At 38.9% G+C, this 22271-nt stretch overlaps 1 protein-coding gene across 5 annotated transcripts in view; it reads right to left on the bottom strand.

Moving 5' to 3' along the window:
- SPIRE1 (spire type actin nucleation factor 1) overlaps positions 1-22271 on the bottom strand; it is a 200823-nt gene that overhangs the window by 16292 nt on the left and 162260 nt on the right. For all 5 annotated transcript variants that reach the window (XM_019433832.2, XM_019433836.2, XM_019433833.2 and 2 more), the window contains 2 exons: positions 18278-18450; positions 15205-15295 (listed from right to left, as the gene is read on the bottom strand). In XM_019433832.2, the coding sequence (XP_019289377.1) occupies positions 15205-15295; positions 18278-18450 (264 nt within the window). The remainder of the gene's footprint in view (positions 1-15204; positions 15296-18277; positions 18451-22271) is intronic.

Genomic DNA, 22271 nt, shown 5'->3' with positions numbered 1-22271 from the left:
AGTAAGTTTTTTTTTCTTCAATATATGAAATTTATTGTCAAATTGGTTTCCATACAACACCCAGCGCTCATCCCAAAAGGTGCCCTCCTCAATATCCATCACCCACCCTCCCCTCCCTCCCACCCCCCATCAACCCTCAGTTTGTTCTCAGTTTTTAACAGTCTCCTATGCTTTGGCTCTCTCCCACTCTAACCTCTTTTTTTTTTTTTTTTCCTTCCCCTCCCCCACGGGTTTCTGTTAAGTTTCTCAGGATCCACATAAGAGTGAAACCATATGGTATCTGTCTTTCTCTGTATGGCTTATTTCACTTAGCATCACACTCTCCAGTTCCATCCACGTTGCTACAAAGGGCCAGATTTCATTCTTTCTCATTGCCATGTAGTACTCCATTGTGTATATAAACCACAATTTCTTTATCGATTCATCAGTTGATGGACATTTAGGCTCTTTCCATAATTTGGCTATTGTTGAGAGTGCTGCTATAAACATTGGGGTACAAGTGCCCCTATGCATCAGTACTCCTGTATCCCTTGGGTAAATTCCTAGCAGTGCTATTGCTGGGTCATAGGGTAGGTCTATTTTTAATTTTTTGAGGAACCTCCACACTGTTTTCCAGATCGGCTGCACCAATTTGCATTCCCACCAACAGTGCAAGAGGGTTCCCGTTTCTCCACATCCTCTCCAGCATCTATAGTCTCCTGATTTGTTCATTGTGGCCACTCTGACTGACGTGAGGTGATATCTGAGTGTGGTTTTGATTTGTATTTCCCTGATGAGGAGCGACATTGAGCATCTTTTCATGTGCCTATTGGCCATCCGGATGTCTTCTTTAGAGAAGTGTCTATTCATGTTTTCTGCCCATTTCTTCACTGGGTTATTTGTTTTTCGAGTGTGGAGTTTGGTGAGCTCTTTATAGATTTTGGATACTAGCCCTTTGTCCGGTATGTCATTTGCAAATATCTTTTCCCATTCCATTGGTTGCCTTTTAGTTTTGTTGGTTGTTTCCTTTGCTGTGCAGAAGCTTTTTATCTTCATAAGGTCCCAGTAATTCATTTTTGCTTTTAATTCCCTTGCCTTTGGGGATGTGTCAAGTAAGAAATTGCTACGGCTGAGGTCAGAGAGGTCTTCTCCTGCTTTCTCCTCTAGGGTTTTGATGGTTTCCTGTCTCACATTCAGGTCCTTTATCCATTTTGAGTTTGTTTTTGTGATGGTGTGAGAAAGTGGTCTAGTTTCAATCTTCTGCATGTGGCTGTCCAGTTCTCCCAGCACCATTTGTTAAAGAGACTGTCTTTTTTCCATTGGATGACCTTTCCTGCTTTGTCAAAGATTAGTTGGCCATACGTTTGTGGGTCTAGTTCTGGGGTTTCTATTCTATTCCATTGGTCTATGTGTCTGTTTTTGTGCCAATACCATGCTGTCTTGATGATGACAGCTTGGTAGTAGAGGCTAAAGTCTGGGATTGTGATGCCTCCTGCTTTGGTCTTCTTCAAAATTACTTTGGCTATTTGGGGCCTTTTGTGGTTTCATATGAATTTTAGGATTGCTTGTTCTAGTTTTGAGAAGAATGCTGGTGCAATTTTGATTGGGATTGCACTGAATGTGTAGATAGCTTTGGGTAGTATTGACATTTTGACAATATTTATTCTTCCAACCCATGAGCATGGAATGTTTTTCCATTTCTTTATATCTTCTTCAATTTCCTTCATAAGCTTTCTATAGTTTTCAGCATACAGATCTTTTACATCTTTGGTTAGGCTTATTCCTAGGTATTTTATGCTTCTTGGTGCAATTGTGAATGAGATCAGTTTCTTTATTTGTCTTTCTGTTGCTTCATTACTAGTTATAAGAATGGAACTGATTTCTGCACATTGATTTTGTATCCTGCAACTTTGCTGAATTCATGTATCAGTTCTAGCAGACTTTTGGTGGAGTCTATTGGATTTTCCATGTATAATATCATGTCATCTACAAAAAATGAAAGCTTAACTTCATCTTTGCTAATTTTGATGCCTTTGATTTCCTTTTGTTGTCTGTTTGCTGATGCTAGAATTTCCAACACAATGTTAAACAACAGTGGTGAGAGTGGACATCCCTGTCGTGTTCCTGATCTCAGGGAAAAAGGTCTGAATTTTTCCCCATTGAGGATGAGGTTAGCTGTGGGCTTTTCATAAACGGCTTTTATGATGTTTAAGTATGTTCCTTCTATCCCGACTTTCTGAAGGGTTTTTATTAACAAAGCCTTGCTGAATTTTGTCAAAGACCTTTTCTGCATCGACTGACAGGATCATATGGTTATCTTTTCTTTTATTAATGTGATGTATCACATTGATTGATTTGCAAATGTTGAACCAGCCCTGCATCCCAGGAATGAATCCCACCTGATCATGGTGAATAATTCTTTTTATATGCTGTTGAATTCGATTTGCTAGTATCTTATTGAGAATTTTTGCATCCATATTCATCAGGGATATTGGCCTGGAGTTCTCTTTTTTTACTGGGTCTCTGTCTGGTTTAGGAATCAAAGTAATACTGGCTTCATAGAATGAGTCTGGAAGTTTTCCTTCCCTTTCTATTTTTTGGAATAGCTTGAGAAGGATAGGTATTACCTCTGCTTTAAACATCTGGTAGAACTCCCCTGGGAAGCCATCTGGTCCTGGACTCTTATTTGTTGGGAGATTTTTGATGACTGATTCAATTTCTTCACTGGTTATGGGTCTGTTCAAGCTTTCTATTTCCTCCTGATTGAGTTTTGGAAGCATGTGGGTGTTTAGGAATTTGTCCATTTCTTCCAGGTTGTCCAGTTTGTTGGCATATAATTTTTCATAGTATTCCCTGATAATTGCTTGTATCTCTGAGGGATTGGCTGTAATAATTCCATTTTCATTCATGATTTTATCTATTTGGGTCATCTCCCTTTTATTTTTGAGAAGCTTGGCTAGAGGTTTATCAATTTTGTTTATTTTTTCAAAAAACCAACTCTTGGTTTCGCTGATCTGCTCTACAGTTTTTTTAGATTCTATATTGTTTATTTCTGCTCTGATCTTTATTATTTCTCTTCTTCTGCTGGGTTTAGGCTCTCGTTGCTGTTCTGCTTCTATTTCCTTTAGGTGTGCTGTTAGATTTTGTATTTGGGATTTTTCTTGTTTCTTGAGATAGGCCTGGATTGCAATGTATTTTCCTCTCAGGACTGCCTTCGCAGCATCCCAAAGCGTTTGGATTATTGTATTTTCATTTTCGTTTGTTTCCATATATTTTTTAATTTCTTCTCTAATTGCCTGGTTGACCCACTCATTCTTTAGTAGGGTGTTCTTTAACCTCCATGCTTTTGGAGGTTGTCCAGACTTTTTCCTGTGGTTGATTTCAAGCTTCATAGCATTGTGGTCTGAAAGTATGCATAGTATGATTTCAATTCTTGTATACTTACGAAGGGCTGTTTTATGACCCATTATGTGATCTATCTTGGAGAATGTTCCATGTGCACTTGAGAAGAAAGTATATTCTGTTGCTTTGGGATGCAGAGTTCTAAATATATCTGTCAAGTCCATCTGATCCAATGTATCATTCAGGACCCTTGTTTCTTTATTGACTGTGTGTCTAGATGATCTATCCATTTCTGTAAGTGGGGTGTTAAAGTCCCCTGCAATTACCACATTCTTATCAATAAGGTTGCTTATGTTTGTAATTGTTTAATATATTTGGGGGCTCCTGTATTTGGCGCATAGACATTTATAATTGTTAGCTCTTCCTGATGGATAGACCCTGCGATTATTATATAATGCCCTTCTTCATCTCTTGTTACAGCCTTTAATTTAAAATCTCATTTGTCTGATGTAAGTATGGCTACTCCACTTTCTTTTGACTTCCAGTGGCATGATAAATAGTTCTCCATCCCCTCACTGTCAATCTGAAGGTGTCCTCAGGTCTAAAATGAGTCTCTTGTAGACAGCAAATAGATGGGTCTTATTTTTTATCCATTCTGATACCCTATGTTTTTTGGTTGGCGCATTCAGTCCATTTACATTCAGTGTTATTATAGAAAGATATGGGTTTAGAGTCATTGTGATGTCCGTAGGTTTCATGCTTGTAGCGATGTCTCTGGTACTTTGTCTCATGGGATCCCCCTTAGGATCTCTTGTAGGGCTGGTTTAGTGGTGACAAATTCCTTCAGTTCTTGTTTGTTTGGGAAGACCTTTATCTCTCCTTCTATTCTAAATGACAGACTTGCTGGATAAAGGATTCTCGGCTGTATATTTTTTTTCTGTTCATCACATTGAAGATCTCCTGCCATTCCTTTCTGGCCTGCCAAGTTTCATTAGAGAGATCGGTCACGAGTCTTATAGGTCTCCTTTTATATGGTAGAGCACGTTTATCTCTAGCTGCTTTCAGAATTTTCTCTTTATCCTTGTATTTTGCCAGTTTCACTATGATATGTCGTGCAGAAGATCGATTCAAGTTACGTCTGAAGGGAGTTCTCTGTGCCTCTTGGATTTCAATGCCTTTTTCCTTCCCCAGATCAGGGAAATTCTCAGCTATTATTTCTTCAAGTACACCTTCAGCACCTTTCCCTCTCTCTTCCTCCTCTGGAATACCAATTATGCGTATATTATTTCTCTTTAGTGGATCACTTAGTTCTCTAATTTTCCCCTCATACTCCTGGATTTTTTTATCTCTCTTTTTCTTAGCTTCTTCTTTTTCCATAATTTTATCTTCTAGTTCACCTATTCTCTCCTCTGCCTCTTCAATCCGAGCCGTGGTTGTCTCCATTTTATTTTGCAGCTCATTGATAGCATTTTTTAGCTCCTCCTGGCTGTTCCTTAGTCCCTTGATCTCTGTAGCAATAGATTCTCTGCTATCCTTTATACTGCTTTCAAGCCCAGCGATTAATTTTATGACTATTATTCTAAACTCACTTTCTGTTATATTGTTTAAATCGTTTTTGATCAGTTTGTTAGCTGTTGTTATTTCCTGGACGTTTTTTTGAGGGGAATTCTTCCGTTTCGTCATTTTGGATATTACCTGGAGTGGTGCAGGACTGCGGGGCACTTCCCCTGTGCTGTCTTGAATAACTTGCGTTGGTGGGTGGGGCCGCAGTCAGACCTGATGTCTGCCCCAACCCACTGCTGGGGCCAGTCAGACTGGTGTGTGCCTTCACTTCCCCTCTCCTAGGGGCAGGATTCACTGTGGGGTGGTGTGGCCCGTCTGGGCTACTTGCACACTGCCAGACTTGTGGTGCTGGGGATCTGGTGTATTAGCTGGGGTGAATCCGCAAGGTGCACAGGGGCGGGAGGGGCAGGCTCAGCTCACTTTTCCTTCGGAGATCCGCCTCGGGGAGGGGCCCTGCAGCACCAGGAGGGAGTCAGACCCGCCGGAGGGATGGATCCGCAGAAGCACACCATTCGGTGTTTGCGTGGTGCAAGCAAGTTCCCTGTCGGGAACTGGTTCCCTTTGGGATTTTGGCTGGGGGAGGGGCCAGGGAGATGGCACTGGCGAGCGCTTTTGTTCCCCGCCAACCTGAGCTCTGTCGTCCGGGGCTCAACAACTCTCCCTCCCGTTGTCCTCCAGCCCTCCTGTTCTCCGAGCAGAGCTGTTAGCTTATAACGTTCCAGATGTCAAGTCCCGCTTGCTGTCCGAACATACTCCGGCCGGCCCCTCTGCTTTTGCCAGTCAGACTCGGGGGCTCTGCTTGGCCGGTGGGACACCCCTCCAACCCGGCTCCCTCCTGCCAGTCCGTATAGCACACACCACCTCGCCGCCCTTCCTGCCCTCTTCCGTGGGCCTCTTTCCTGTGCTTGGCTCTGGAGACTCCATTCTGCTAGTCTTCTGGCGGTTTTCTGGGTTATTTAGGCAGGTGTAGGTGGAATCTTAGTGATCAGCAGGATGCGCGGTGAGCCCAGCGTCCTCCTACGCCGCCATCTTCCCAGGATCTAGTTTGTAGTAAGTTTTGAAATCAGGAAGTATGAGTTCTTTTTCAAAGTTGTTTTGGCTATTTGGGTCCTCTGAGATTCCATATGAATATTAGAATGGGTGGTCTTCTATTTCTGCAAAAATGTCATTGGCATTTTGATAGAGATTGCACTGAATCTGTAGATAACTTTGGTCCGTATAAACATTTTAAGAATATTAAGTCTTCCAATCCATGAACACAGGATATGTTTCCATTTATTTACGTCTTCTTTAATTTCTTTCAGCAATGTTTTTAGTGAGCAAGTCTTTCACTTCCTTGTTTGATTCCTAAGTATTTTATTCTTTTTGATATTCTTTTATAAATGCAATTGCTTTTGTCATTTCCTTTTCAGATTATTTATTGCTTGTGTATAGAAATGGAACTGATTTTTTAAAATGTTTACTTATTTTTGAGACAGAGAGACAGTGTGATCAGGGGAGGGGCAGAGAGTGAGGGAGACACAGAATCTGAAGGACACTCTAGGCTCTGAGCTGTTAGCAGAGAGCCCAACACAGGGCTCAAACTCATGAACCGTGAGATCAGGAACTGAGCCACCCAGGTGCCCCGAAATGCAACTGATTTTTGTGTGCTGACTTTATATTTTGCTACTTTACTGAATTATTTATTCTACAATGAATTATTTATTCTAACAATATTTTTGTGTTTGGAATCTTTTAGAGTTTTTTTACATGTGAGATCATATCATCTGCAAAGAGGTAAGTTTGCTTTTTTTCCTGTCTGGCTACCCTTTATTTCCTTTTTTTCCTTATTTCCTTTCCTTTATTTCCTAGCCAAACTGTGCTCACTAACACTTCCAGGACTATGTTGAACAGAAGTGATGAAAGCAGGGATCCTTGCCTTGTTTCTATTTATTAGAGGAAATTTTTTCAGTCTTTCACCACTGAGTATGATGTTTAAAGTGAATTTTTCATATATGGCTTTTATTACATTAAGGTAGTTTCCTTTTTTTCAATTAAAAAATTTTTATTTTAAGTTTAGAAAGACAGAGAGCAAGCAGGGGAGAAGGGCAGAGGGCACAGAGAGACAGAGACAGAGACAGAGACAGAGAGAGAGAGAGAGAGAGAGAGAGAGAGAGAATCCCAAGAAGGCTCCACATTCAGCATGGAGTCCAACACAGGGCTCAATCCCACAACCCTAGGATTGTGACCTGAACCAAAATCAAGAGTTGGATGCTCAACCAACAGCCATCCAGGTGCCTCAAGGTAGTTTCTTTCTATTCCTAGTTTGTGTAAAGTGTTTTTACCATGAAAGGGTGTTCAATTTTGTCAAATGCTTTTTCTGCATTGATTGAAATAATCCTGTGGTTGTTTTCCTGTTAATGTGGCATATTACGCTACTCAATTTGTATATGTTGAACCATCCTTGCAGTCAGGAATAAATCCTGCTTGGTCAGGGTATGTAATCCTTTTACTACAATGCTGAATTCTGTTTGTTAGTATTTTTATTTATTTATTTATTTTTTAAAAATTTAAAAAATATACAATTTATTGTCAAATTGGCTTACATACAACACACAATGCTCATCCCAGCAAGTGCCCTCCTCAATGCCCATCACCCATTTTCCCCTCTCCCCCCACATCCACCCTCAGTTAGTTCTCTGTATTTAAGGGTCTCTTGTGGTTTGCCTCTCTCCCTCTCTGTTTATAATTATTTTTTCCCCTTCCCTTCCCCTATAGACTTCTGTAAGTTTCTCAAGATCCACACATGAGTGAAAACACATGATATCTGTCTTTCTCTGACTAACCTATTTCACTCAGCATAATACCTTGCAGTTCCATCCACGTTGCTGCAAAGGGCATGATTTCATTCTTTCTCATTGCCAAGTAGTATTCCATTGTATATATAAACCACATCTTCTTTATCCATTCATCAGTTGATGGACATTTAGGCTCTTTCCATAATTTGGCTATTGTTGAAAGTGCCGCTATAAACATTGGGGTACATGTGCCCCTATGCATTAGCACTCCTAGTAGTGCTATTGCTGGGTCATAGAGTAGTTCTATTTTTAATTTTTGAGGAACTTCCACACTGTTTTCCAAAGTGGCTGTACCAGTCTGCATTCCCACCAACAGTGCAAGAGGGTTCCCATTTCTCCATATCCTCGCCAGCATCTATAGTTTCCTGATTTGTTCATTTTAGCCACTCTGACTGGTGTGAGGTGGTATCTCAGTGTGGCTTTGATTTGTATTTCCCTGATGATGAGTGACGTTTCATGATGAGCATCGTTTCGTGTGTCTGCTGCCCATCTGGATGTTTTCTTTGGAAAAGTGTCTATTCATGTCTTCTGCCCATTTCTTCACTGGATTATTTGTTTTTTGGGTGTGGAGTTTGGTAAGTTCTTTATAGATTTTGGATACCAGCCCTTTATCTGATAGGTCATTTGCAAATATCTTTTCCCATTCCATTGGCTGCCTTTAGTTTTGTTGTTTCCTTTGCAGTGCAGAAGCCTTTTATCTTGATGAGGTCCCAATAGTTCATTTTTACTTTTAATTCCCTTGCCTTTGGAGATGTGTTGAGTAAGAAATTGCTGTGGCTGAGGTCAAAGAGCCTGCTTTCTCCTCTAGGGTTTTGATGGTTTCCTGTCTCACATTCAGGTCTTTCACCATTTTGAGTTTATTTTTGTGTATCGTGTAAGAAAGTGGTCTAGATTCATTCTTCTGCATGTTCCTGTCCAGTTCTCCCAGCACCATTTGCTAAAGAGACTTTTTCCATTGGACACTTTTTCTTGTTTTGTCAAAGATTAGTTGGCCATACATTTGTGGGTCCAATTTTGGGGTCTCTATTCTATTCCATTGGTCTATGTGTCTGTTTTTGTGCTACTGTGTTGATTACAGCTTTGTAGTAGAGGCTAAAGTCTGGGATTGTGATGCCTCCCGCTTTGGTTTTCTTCTTCAATATCACTTTGGTCATTTGGGGTCTTTTCTAGTTCCATACAAATTTTAGGATTGTTTGTTCTAGTTTTGAGAAGAATGCCGGTGCAATTTTCACTGGGATTGCATTGAATGTGTAGATTGCTTTGGGTAGTATTGACATTTTAACAATATTTATTCTTCCAATCCATGAGCATGGGATGTTTTTCCATTTTTTTGTGTCTTCTTCAGTTTCCCTCATAAGCTTTCCATAGTTTTCAGCATACAGATCTTTTACATCTTTGGTTAGGTTTATTCCTAGGTATTTTATGGTTCTTGGTGCAATTGTAAATGGAATCAGTTTCTTTATTTCTCTTTCTGTTGCTCCATTACTGGTGTATAAAAATGCAACCAATTTCTGTACATTGATTTTGTACCCTGAAACTTTGCTAAATTCATGTATCAGTTCTAGGAGTCTTTTGGTGGAGTCTTATGGGTTTTCCATGCAGAGTATGTCGACTGTGAAAAGTGAAAGTTTGACTTCTTTGCCAATTTTGATGCCTTTGATTTCCTTTTGTTGTCTGACTGCTGATGCTATGACTTCCAACACTATGTTAAACAACAGCGGTGAGAGTGGACATCCCTGTCATGTTCCTGATCTCAGGAAAGCTCTCAGTTTTTCCCCATTAAGGATAATATTAGCTGTGGACTTTTTATATATGGCTTTTATGATGTTTAAGTATGTTTTTCTATCCCTACTTTCTTGAGGGTTTTTATTAAGAAAGGATGTTGTATTGTGACATATGCTTTCTCTGCATCTGTTGACAGGATCATCTGGTTATCCTTTCTATTATTAATGTGATGTATCACACTGATTGATTTGCAAATATTCAACCAGGCCTGCAGCCCAGGAATGAATCCCACTTGATCATGGTGAATAATTCTTTTTACATGCTGTTGAATTTGATTTGCTAGTATCTTGTTGGGAATTTTTGCATCCATGTTCATCAGGGATACTGGCCTATAGTTCTCCTTTTTTGTGGGGTCTCTGTCTGGTTTGGGAATCAAGGTAATGCTGGTTTCAGAGAATGAGTCCAGAAGTTTTCCTTCCATTTCTATTTTTTGGAAGAGCTTGAGAAGGATAGGTATTAACTCTGCTTTAAATACCTGGTAGAATTCCCCAGGGAATTATTTATTTTTGAGAGAGAGAGGGAGACAGAGTGTGAGTGGGAGAGGGGCAGAGACAGAGAGAGAGAGACACACACACACAGAATTGAAGCAGGCTTCAAGCTCTGAGCCATCAGCACAGAGCCTGACGTGGGGCTTGAAATCATGGACTGCGAGATCATGACCTGAGCTAAAGTCAGACCCTCAACCGACTGAATCATCCAGGCACCCATTTGTTAGTAAAAGATCTTTAAAAAAAAAGTCAGTATTTGTAAAGGGTACTTACAGTTTTCTGTCCTTATAGTGTCTTTGTTTGGCTTCAGTATCAGGGTAATGTGGTCTCACAGAATGACTTTTAGGAAACGTTCCCTTCTCTTCAATTTTTTGGAAATGTTTGAGAAGAATTGGTAGTTTTGAGTTTTTGTTTTGTTTTTTAATGCATCAAATTCCAGCCTCTTCTTTGTTGGGAGAGTTTCTGATTGCTAACTCACTATCCTTACTAGTAATCTGAATGATTTTCTGTTTCTTTCTGATTTAGTCTTGCTAGATTTGGCATTTCTAGGTATTTGTCCATTTCATCAAGACTATACAATTTAAAAAAAAATTTTTTTAACCTTTATTTATTTTTGAGACAGAGAGAGACAGAGCATGAATGGGGGAGGGTCAGAGAGAGGGAGACACAGAATCTGAAACAGGCTCCAGGCTCTGAGCTGTCAGCACAGAGCCCGACGCGGGGCTCGAACTCACAGCCCTCATGGACCGCGAGATCATGACCTGAGCTAAGTCGGCCGCTTAACCGACTGAGCCACCCAGGCGCCCCAAGACCAAACAATTTGATGGTAAGTGTTCATGATACTCTCTCATAACTCTTTTTATTTCTGTAGAATCAGAAGTAATGGTTCCTCTTTTCATTTCTCATGTTAGTATTTTGAATCTTTTTTCTTAGGTCATCTTGTTAATGGTTTGTCAACTGTGTTGATATTTTTGAAGAATCAATTTTTGGTTTCACGGATTTTCTCCATTGTTTTTCTATTTTCTATTTCATTTATCTCTGCTCTAATCTTTATTATTTCCTTTCTTCTGCTAACTTTGTGTTTAGTTTGTTCTTCTTTTTCTAGTTCCTTAAGTTGTAAAGTTAGGTTGTTGGTTCACTTATTCATTCGTTCTTTCCTTTCTTTTTAAAACCACCAACTAATCATTGAAATGTGTTTATCACAGTAAGTTTCACCTTAGCAGTGTTTTTACTGTGTCCTATATGTTGTATTTTTATTTTCATTTGTAAGTATTTTCTAATCTCTCTGGTGACCTCTTCTTTGTCCCACTGATTTTCAAAAAGTGTATTGTTTAATTTCTATAATTTTGTGAATTTTTCAGTTTTCTTTCTGTTACTGATTTCTAACTTTATCCCATTATGGCCAGAGAAGATCCTTTGTATATGATACCTATCTTTTAAAATCTATTGAGACTTCACTTGTAGTTTCACATATGGTCTATTCTTGAAAACGTTCCATGTGCCCTGAAGAAGAATGTGTGTTTGTTGTTGGGTGGAGTATTCTGTATATGTCTTTCAGATCTAGTTGGTTTATTGGGCTGCTCAAGTCCTCTATTTCCCTATCTTCTGTCTGGTTATTCTATCCATTATTGTGAGAGGAGTCTCCAACTATTATTGAGAACTGTCTATTTCTCTTTCATTTCTGTCAGTTTTTACTTTATATATTTTGATGGCCTGTCATTAGGTGCATAAATGTTAATAACTGTTCTTTCTTCTTACTGCATTGAGCCTTTTATTACTATACAGTCTCCTTCCTTGTTTCTTGTAACTTTTTTTAAATTTAAAGTCTATATTGTCTAATGTCAGTATAGTTAGTTACTCCAGCTTCCTTTTAGTTACCATTTGCGTGGAATATCTTTTCTATAATGTCACTTTCAATCTGTTTATGCCTTTGACTCTCAAGACTCTCAAGGGAGTCTTTTCTAGTCTGCATATAGTTGAATCATGTGTTTTTATCCATTCTGCCAATCTCTAGCTTTTGATTAGAGAGTTTAATTCATTTACATTTAAACTAATTACTGATCAGGATGGACTTCTGTCATTTGTTTTCTATATGCCTTACAGCTCATTTCCTTCATTCTTGTTTTTCATGTGAAATTGTTTTTTTTTATAACGAAACATTTAAATTCCTTTCCCATTTTCTTTTGTATATATTCTGTAGCTATTTTCTTTGTGGTTACCATGGAAACTACATTTAACAATCTAAAATTATAACATTCTGATTTGGATGTATAGCAGCTTAATTTCTATACCACACAAAACTCTGCTCCCATACAGCTCTGTCCTCCATCCCTCTTGGTTGTTGATGTCACAAAATTACATTTGTATACACTGCCTTCCCCCAAATAGAGACTAATAATTCTTTTTAAATGCATTAGTCTCTCAAATTACATAGAAAACAAAAAGTGCAGTTATAAACCAGTGTTACAATAATACTAGCTTTTATAATTGCCTATGTATTTGACCAAGACCTTTATTTCTCCTATGGCTTCGAAGTATTACCTAGTGTCCTTCTATTTCAGCCTGTAAGACCTCTGAGCCTTTAATGTAGGGAGGGTCTAGTGGTTATGGACTCCCTCAGCTTTTGTTTATCTGGGAATATCTTTATTTCTCTCTCACTTTGAACTATAGTTTTGCTGGATAGAAGATTGTTGGTTGACTTTTTTTTTCTTTAAGCACTCTGAATATACAGAGTTCCCCAACTATCTGGAAGGAGAACATTCCTATGAAACCTTTTGTAAGCTGAAATGGCAAAAACCAAAGAAGCAACTGAAACATCTTGTAGAAGTGAAAATCCTCTTTGGATTTCTCTCAGTTAGCTAAAACAAATATTAATGTTGATCTTTCAAAAAAAGTGAAGTGGTGTAAAGGAAACTTTCAGACAGTGGGTGACAGTGGGTGAAAAAGCTGTTATTGGTCCACTGTCTTCAGACCTCCAAAGTTTCTGATGAGAAATATGCTGAAAATTTCGTTGAGGATCCCTTGTCTCTAGTGACTCACTTCTCTCTTGTTGCTCTGTCTTTGGCTTATGAAAGCTGGGTTATAATGTGTCCTGCTGTGGGTCTCTTTGAGTTCATTTTAGTGGAGCTTCTTGGATGTTTATATTCATGTCTTTCATCAAATTTGGGAAGTCTCAGAAATTATTTCTGCAATTATTTTTTCTGTCCCTCTCTCTCCTCTCCTTCGGGGACTCCCACCATCCATTTGTTGGTCTGGTTGATGGTGTCCGACAGATCTCTCCATCTCTGTTTGCTTGTCTTTGGTCTTTTGTCTTTCTATTCCTCAGGCATGATGTTTTCTATTGCCCTGGCCTGAATTTGTAGATTATTTTTTCTGCTTGCTCAAATCTGTCCTTTAATCTTCTAGTGAATTTTTCTTTTCAGTTAATGGAATTTTCATCTCCAGAATTTTTTTGGTTTCATTTTAGGTTTTCTGGCTCTTTTTTTTTTTTTTAATTTTTTTTTTTTTTTTTCAACGTTTTTTTTATTTATTTTTGGGACAGAGAGAGACAGAGCATGAACGGGGGAGGGTCAGAGAGAGAGGGAGACACAGAATCGGAAACAGGCTCCAGGCTCCGAGCCATCAGCCCAGAGCCTGACGCGGGGCTCGAACTCACGGACCGTGAGATCGTGACCTGGCTGAAGTCGGACGCTTAACCGACTGCGCCACCCAGGCGCCCCAGGTTTTCTGGCTCTTTATTATCTTTCCATATTGTTCACACATTGTGTTCCTGACTTTCTCCATATCTTCTTTTAGTTCTTTGAGCATTTTAAAACAGTTTATTTTAAAGTCTTTGATGGGCATATCACCCTCTTTTTCTGGGGCAGTTTCCGTTGACTGTTTCTTTACTCTGATGGGCCATACCTTCATGTTTTTTTGTATGCCTTGTGATTTTGTTTTGTTAAACACTGGACATTTGAATCTAATAATGTGGTAACTCTGGAAATCATATTCTGCCCCTTTCCCAGGTGCTGCTGTTTTTTGTTATTGTTTTTGTTCACTGTTTTCTTGACTGTTGTAGGCTCTCTCTGTGCTGAGGATCAGCCTGAGATATAAACTTAAGATCTCAGGTCTTTCATAAGCCATTCTCTGGGCATGCATAGTAACTTTATAATTTTTCCTATATATGTAGTTGTTTCTGAATATCTTAGTCTTTAATGTCTGGCTCCAGAAAGGGAAAAAGCTAAAAATGAAGGGGGTGGGGGGAAGGAGCCAGCCCTTTAAATTCCCTGGAAGACACTTTAGCATGCAGGGAGTGGGCAACAAGGAACAACAATGACTACAGGCCTCTTTGTCTACACCTTTGGAATCAGATGGAACAATCAGCAATCAAAGGAAAGATTCCCAATATTTGGAGGACAGGGTCCTTTTTGCCCACCCTAGTTCCTGTAAACTGTGTGTAAGCTGCTTCAGGAACACTAAACTGCCTTGTGGCTGGGGGTGGGGCATGAGTAGCTGCTACTGTACTAAGAGCTGAAAGTGACTGAAATTACCACAAGTTTTCATCTAAATCTTCCCCTGGAAGTTGCAAGCCTTCAACAGACTTCAGAGTTCCAAAGTAGTTACATCAGACAGATTCTGCCAGTGCAATTGTTGTCTAGGTGGGAGACAGATTCTTGGTGCTTCTTGTTCCAACATCTTCCCAGAATCCTCTCCCTAAATGTGTAATTTTTAATCATAATGATCTTGTACATGAAAAATATTATTAAAAACATTTAGAAATCACTTAACTTCAGATTCTGTGTTCAGAACCTATGAAGAGCTACAAAGGCATTTTTACTATCTATATATGTAAGGGGGTATAGATATGTGTGTATGTGTGTGGGGGTGGGAATGATAACAAGTGTGATTACTTAGGGCTCTGAGCTTAAATTCAGACAAGGAGGTAATTAATCTAAAACACACACACACACACACACACACACACGACTTACTCCTTACAACCCAAAGGTGACTGATCTGTTATAAGAACCTGAGGCCCAGTAATCAGTTAAGCCCTATCTTAACAAGTCACTCTAGGACTATAACAATATTTCTGCTCCTGACTAGTGAAATTACAGGGTTAATTCTTTCTATCTTAAATGATCACAAGGCACTCTGGGATTCCCTATTCTAGGTACAGTGTGTTTTGAAGGTATCTGACACTAGCTCTTTTCATCACAAATACTCACGCTTCCTCGTGGACACAGCCTCTACTGAGGGATCTTCAAGGAAAGAGGGAGACACACTGCTGCTACTGGCTGATCTGTGCAGAGTTTCCTCCTGAGAAAGGTGGGGGCAGAGAAACAGAGAGATTCTTAGACATTAGTGCTCTCATGCTAATCACATTTTACTATTAGAGATTTATTTTAATGTGAGGCACCAAATTAAAATGCCAAAGGTTCAAGGCAAGCAGAAGACAAACTAGAAGGGATCTAACATAAGACAGGTCTGGGTTTGTATCCCTCATTAGTGTGATGGGACACGAAGCTAGTTTCTCATCTAGGTTTTAACACCTGGTATTTAACCATCTTTACACTGTGTTATTGGATCAGATAAGATAATGCACTCAAAACTCAAAATGCTTAACACATTACCAGGCACACAGTAAATAGTGGTTAACATTATTATTAGGGAAATATTTAATACATTTATAAAAGTAATAGATTGGGATCTGCATGCAGGTAGAAGCTATGTGTCTCATTCGTTGTTGTAACAAACCCACTGTTACTAAGTAATGAATAAATATTAATATTTGTTGAATAAAGATGAAAATAAATATTTCATATGAATCTAGAAAAATATCTACATTGTGCAAAACAAAATTTAAATTCCTATAACCTGTGAGAAGAGACATCCTTAATTTATTTTTAATAATAATACCAAGATTAAGTACAATATTTATTCATGAAAAACTTATTATCTACTATGTGACAGGATATACATGAACTAAAAGACAACTTATTTCCATAATATCTATAGAAAACTGCTAAATAGTTTTAAATGGTAGAAGAAAGAAAATTAGGTTAAAATATTAACCTATGATTATGTGCGACAAGTAGTGAAAATTCTCTCTGACCTACTTAGTTAAGGTGATTTTAAGAATTAGCCATTCATAAAAAATGGCCTCACCTAAAACCTAATGTTGAAAGCTGTGGTTTCAAACAAGCTACAATACAAAGGATCTGGTCAAAGAACATGAGATGAAAAAAAGGCTGTATAAACCACACAGTTCAAACAAAGAAGGTTTGAACAGTGATTTCCACACTCTTGGTACATACCATGAAGAACAAATCAAGCAGTGTAACCAAAGTTTCAACCCCAGACATGGTGTAAAGGTCACACAAATCTCCAGAAAAGCTAGCAAGCAACTAGAACGACCTCCTTCTGCTTATGGAGGGTCAAAAGGAAATAAATGCCAAGAGTATCTCTTAGGAAAAGAAAAAAGGGGCCATATACACAGTACTCCCAGAAAATTATGAAGTGGGTGCTACCTAATTTAAATAGCAGAAACCATCCGCAAGCCTCACATATGTTAGCCCACCATCCCCAGAAGCATTTTTTTTCTTAACACTTATTCATTTTTGAGACAGAGCATGAGTGGGGAAGGGGCAAAGAGGGAGACACAGAATCTGAAGCAGGCTCCAGGCTCTGAGCTGTCAGCACAGAGCCCAATGCGGGGCTCGAAATCACGAACTGTGAGATCATGACCTGAACTGAAGTCAGATGCTCAACCAACTGAGCCACCCTGGAGCCCCCCAGAAACATTTTTAGAGTCCAGTTTTACAGAACTGAGCATGTCCACCCCTTCTATACCACTCTTTACTGATTTCACTTGCTTCTACTGGGAAGAACCAAGAACCTGTTCTGGGGCAGTCAGGTGACTGTAAGTCAGTCAGCAGGAGAGAGAGAAGTGGTGGGGGCAATGGCATGCTTCAAGTCCTTTTAGGATTTTTTCTCAAAAGCTGTTGATGGTCCTCTGCCCCTGCTTGCTGACCACAGGCAGCTGGACCCAATCTCTCACTATTTAAAAACTAATCTTCATTAAGATTAGTTCCCAGCCCAGAGGAATCACAAAGATGCCCAAAAGAGGCCAGGGGACTTGGAGGTCGGATCTGAGCAAGAGGATGTGGGTGTAGAATCCTGCTCAGCTTGCCCTGTGGTGCCCATTCCCCCAACTAAGCACTTTGTACCTGGCTGGGGGATCCTGATGGTCTCTATTCTTTGAAACACCAGTCTTTTCTATTGCCAGGCGTGCTTTCTAAAACTTGCTTGCTTGTATTGTCCGATGCAGTTACTAGCCACTCACTAAACTAGGCCTTTTCTAGTTCTACATCCTGACCAGTAGGCTCTTAATCATATGTGCTGGTTGGAACAACGTCACTTCTAGAATTCCTGCTGCTCCTTTACTGCTGCTTTGCTCCAAGGGTGGCACTGTCACTGAAGGCTGCCAGAACTGTCTCAGAGACAGGTCTGGGCAATTAAAGAATAATTCCTTAATTCTAAATTGGATGAACATGGAGTGGATGGAGCCAGCAACCACAACAGCAAACAGAAGATGAGAAGCTGGCTGTGTGTGTGTGTTGTTTGTCTGGCAGGGCCTGAGGGAAGAGGGAGGCAAGCATGTAATTTCATTTTATACAGTGGAGATACACAACATTGATGCTGCAGACAAAGGCTTGAGAGAGAATTGGGAAGCACCAGCATCCTGATTTTTTTCTGGAAAACAGGAGGACATGAGATCTTCCTCCAAAGGGCATCAGGAGAAAGATGAAATCTGGATAACCTTAGCAGAGTTTTCTTTTGCAGACCTGTCTATTGGTATTATTACAGAAAGAACGAGCTTCACTATGGGTAGGTGTGTGTGTGTGTGTTAGAGAGAGAGAGAGAGAAAGAAAGAGAAGAATCCATGGAAATATATTTTTCTTTTTTCCTTCCCAGAATGAAGGGAAACGTAATGAAGATACTATGTTTGCATCTTTTTTTCTTCTTATTTTAATAGCACTATAATCTAAGACCATGTGAATATTTCAGAACTTATTCTATAAACTATGGCCACTATACTGGTCTTTACCGAAAAACAGTAAGTAATCTACTGTTTCACTTCCTGCCAAACAAATGAATTTCAGTCCCAACTTTATTGACCGAAAAATAGGAAGAGATCAAGCAACAACTAAGGCAACGTGATTAGTAAACTAGGTCAGAGAGGGCTGGCATTCTGAACATGGAATCAAGATTTGAGAGCCAGGACCTAATGGGACTCACCTCAGAGTCTGAGCTGTCCAGTTCAGCCAGAGTTGGGGCTTTGAGGAGCTTCTTCCGCTGCACAGGCACCTGCTGTGCAGCACGCAACACATTTTCTTTTGTTTGTGATGTTAAACCTCCATTTACCATTGATGATTCCACAACGTTCTTTGGAGATTCAGGAGTAGTTACATCTGCTGAAAGAAAGGCAAAAGCTTACCTTTCTTTTCTCAAGCTGAGAAAGGTAATTAGTAGGCTGAATGCACTTTTCTAAGTACCTGCCTGCACTTGGTAGCACACATTAGGTGACATGGCATTTCCATGTCACACAAATACAACACAGAGGCTTGATACAATAATGCCTGCGTATATAAAACATTTTTGTTAGATATTATCTGTCAGATTCAATTAAAGAAAACCTTTAAATGAATAATTATATTCACATTTATACATTAGAATTTAGAGCCAGAAGGAATCCTATAGATAACTGACTGTAACTTCTGTATCAAGAGATGTTAGTTTTACTTCATAGTCTCCGAAAAGCTAGTGATAGATGGACCACAGTGGTGGCATACACAAAGCCAAAGCAGCCATATGGCTCAAATATTTGAAAATGGTTTAATTTAAAAATCAAAATAGCGAATAATCTGTATTCATATAAACATGATCACAAAGAATCTAGGATACATTCCTTCTGATAAAGCTGATTTATGATTTAGATTATTTAGAGCTCGAATCTGGGTGGGAAGATGATACAACAGATTAAAGACATGTGGCAGCACAGAGTATACAGTATACAGAGTACAGAGCATAGAATATATAGTACAGAGTACAGAGCATGGGGTATATAGTATAAAGTACAGACTATGGAGCACAGAGTAGTATAGAGAGTACAGAGCAGGGTGTATATAGAGTATGCAGTACACAGTATAGACTACAGAGTATAGAGACTACAGAGCATAGAGTATATAGTATACAGTACAGGGTTTAGAGTACATTTTTTATAAGTGAAATAGGCTTTATTTTGAATATACATATCATTCACTCAATTTTTCATAGTGCATAGCTATGTATGGAAGTATACAGAGAAAAACAAACATTAGAAATACCTAAGGATGGAAGCTTACAGGCAAAGAAGACATCTGATACATACCCATGAACAGGCTTAGAAGCATCATAGGACAGCATCCATTAGAAAAGAAAAAAAGCCATGCAAAAAATCTATCCAAACCATGGCAGGCAAGTGCAATCAGTACAAGTTACAGTTTCTTATATAGTACAAAAGTATACATGTTCTTTGGATTGAAAACATAATATAAATAAATGGCTTGGCTTTTATGTCCAAGTCAAAAATCATCTAATGTAAGTACCAAGTGTGGATGCCACATGTGACAATAAAATATTAAAGGCCACAGTATATAGAGTATTTAGTACAGAGGAGAGTACAGCAAGTATAGTATGTAGTACAGAGAAGAGTCTAGAGTAGTACAGAGAGTACATAGAGTACAGAGTATATATTATATAGAATACAGAGTACAGACTACAGAATATAAAGAGTACAGAGCATAGAGCACATAGAATATACAGTATGGAGTAGAGGGCACAGAATATAGAGAGAATATAGTGTAGAGTATAGGGCACGGAGTATATAGAGTATACAGTATAGAGTACAGGGCACAGAAATATATAGTATAGAATACAGGGCATAGAGTATATAGAGTATATAGTATAGAGTATATATAGCAGAATATATATAGTATAGAGAGTAAAGAGCATAGAGTATATAGAGCATATAGTATAGAGCACAGAGCATATAGAGTATAGAGCACAGAGTACACACTACGGAACAGAGAGACTATAGAATATATACAGAGAATATAGTATATATAGTTAAGTATATAGTATAGAGCAGAGTACAGAATATATATTACCGAGTACAGCCTAGAGAGTACAAAGCATAGAGTACAAGTACAGAATAAGAGTACTGAGTGCATAGTATAGAGGACAGGTTATACAGTATACAGAGTACAGAATATAGAGTACAGAGTATAAAATACAGAATACAGAGTACAGAGTATATAATATAGTAAGATGCAGATGATTTAGGTTCAAAGTCTAATTCTGCTGCTAGTTGTCTGTGAGCAAGTTACTTAACCTCTTGTTTCATCATCTGTAAAATGGGCCTAACTAACAACAGACATGAGCTCATTTTGAAGATTAACAATTGCATATAAAATACTACTGTTTGTAATAATGGTAACACACAGTAAATGTTGGGAATTATTAACACTGATTTTTATCTCCATTAGCAGGAAAGTTAAGGCTCAGAGTGACTTAGCCAGTCACACAGCTATTGTGTTGTCAAGTTTTCCATTAAGAATTTAATGTAAAATAAACAATTGATGGACAGATCTGTCTTCCTTTTCTTCCTTTCCTCCCTCCTTCCTTGCTTACTCATACCTTTTCTTCTCAGTCACAAGGACATGTGCTCTGACCTTCTGACCAGTCGCACAGTTGATTCCTTGTTAGTATTATTAATTCTCAAGGCTGCCTTTTTCTCCTGGTATCCTGTGGGACTAATGCAAGTGGAACTAATTTTCTTTAGTATTTCAAATGAAGTGTTAAACACAGACTGAGTTTAATAACTATTAAATTAAAGCATTTAAAAAGGAAAAAAAGCAGTCACTGCACATCTATTTTACAGACAAACAACATGAAACTGATCTCTGCACATGGACAGTCTGTGAAACTCCTGTGGTTGAAGGTAAGGGTACACTAAGCATGAAAGTGAAGAAGACACGAATGATTAAAGCTCCTTTAAGAGGGAAAGCACTGCAACTGCAGTTATTATAAAATATAGTAGTTTCCCTCCCAACATACAACATTTATATGCTTTAAGTATAAGTGGTGGATTTCCAGGAAACATTCAGTGAATAAGTGTGTTCTAGTACAGCCTTCCTTGACAGTATTTACAAGTCATAAATTATTATCAATAATATGTATCTAGTTTAATATTTACAATTTCTGCTTACTTTTAGAGATGAAGAAGGTCAGAGCACATGTCCTTGTGAATGAGAAGAAAGGGTATGAGTAAGCAAGGAAGGAGGGAGGAAAGGAAGAAAAGGAAGACAGATCTGTCAATTGTTTATTTTACATTAAATTCTTAATGGAAAACTTGACAACACATGTGTTCATCTTCGTGTTATCTTTCCAGATGTTAGGCAGCTGGAGCAAAAACATAACGAGGTAAGGAGCTGCAGTGAAGGGGACAAAAGGGCAAAAGCAGCAAGTTTTTATACACATTTAAAGGTTGAAATCTTTAAATAAATCTTTCCTATGGAGTTGTAGAGAGCAGTAGGCTGCCACACTTAAGAGTATAATTAAAAGTTTTCCAGGGGCGCCTGGGTGGCTCAGTCGGTTGAGCGCCGACTTCGGCTCAGGTCACGATCTCGCGGTCCGTGAGTTCGAGCCCCGCATCGGGCCCCTGTGCTGACAGCTCAGAGCCCGGAGCCTGTTTCAGATTCTGTGTCTCCCTCTCTCTGACCCTCCCCCATTCATGCTCTGTCTCTGTCTCAAAAATAAATAAATAAACGTTAAAAAAAAAAAAATTTTAAAAGTTTTCCAGAAAGCAAAAGAGGAAATGATCAGGCTAACTGATAAATCCTATTCTTTAAGAAAAAAGGTAGTGTTCAAATATGGTCTTGAACATATTTTAAAAGATCTTATTCTATAGTGTATCTTATTTTATACACTACCTATAGAATTTCTCAAGTTGTTATAGTAGTGAGGCTTTCAATAGAAAGTATAGAGTTAAAACGCACACATCTTTGTCCCCTCCTAGCTGCTCAGATTCCAACTGAGGCGCCCCCACTGCAGGTACCGTGAGAAGAGAAATATTCAGCTTTCCGAGGTGGGTCTCACATTTCCAGTCCTTCAAGTAGGAGCTTCCCCAAGGGTGAGACCACTAGTAGTGCATGGAGGAACACTGAAAGTTTTAATGGTTATGTATTTATGT

The sequence above is a fragment of the Panthera pardus genome, unplaced genomic scaffold, assembly GCF_024362965.1.
Source record: "Panthera pardus isolate Hobbes unplaced genomic scaffold, ASM2436296v1 HiC_scaffold_15, whole genome shotgun sequence".
NCBI lineage: Eukaryota > Metazoa > Chordata > Mammalia > Carnivora > Felidae > Panthera > Panthera pardus.
Note: the sequence above shows the minus strand (reverse complement) of the source record. Positions and strands in the feature narration are given on the sequence as shown.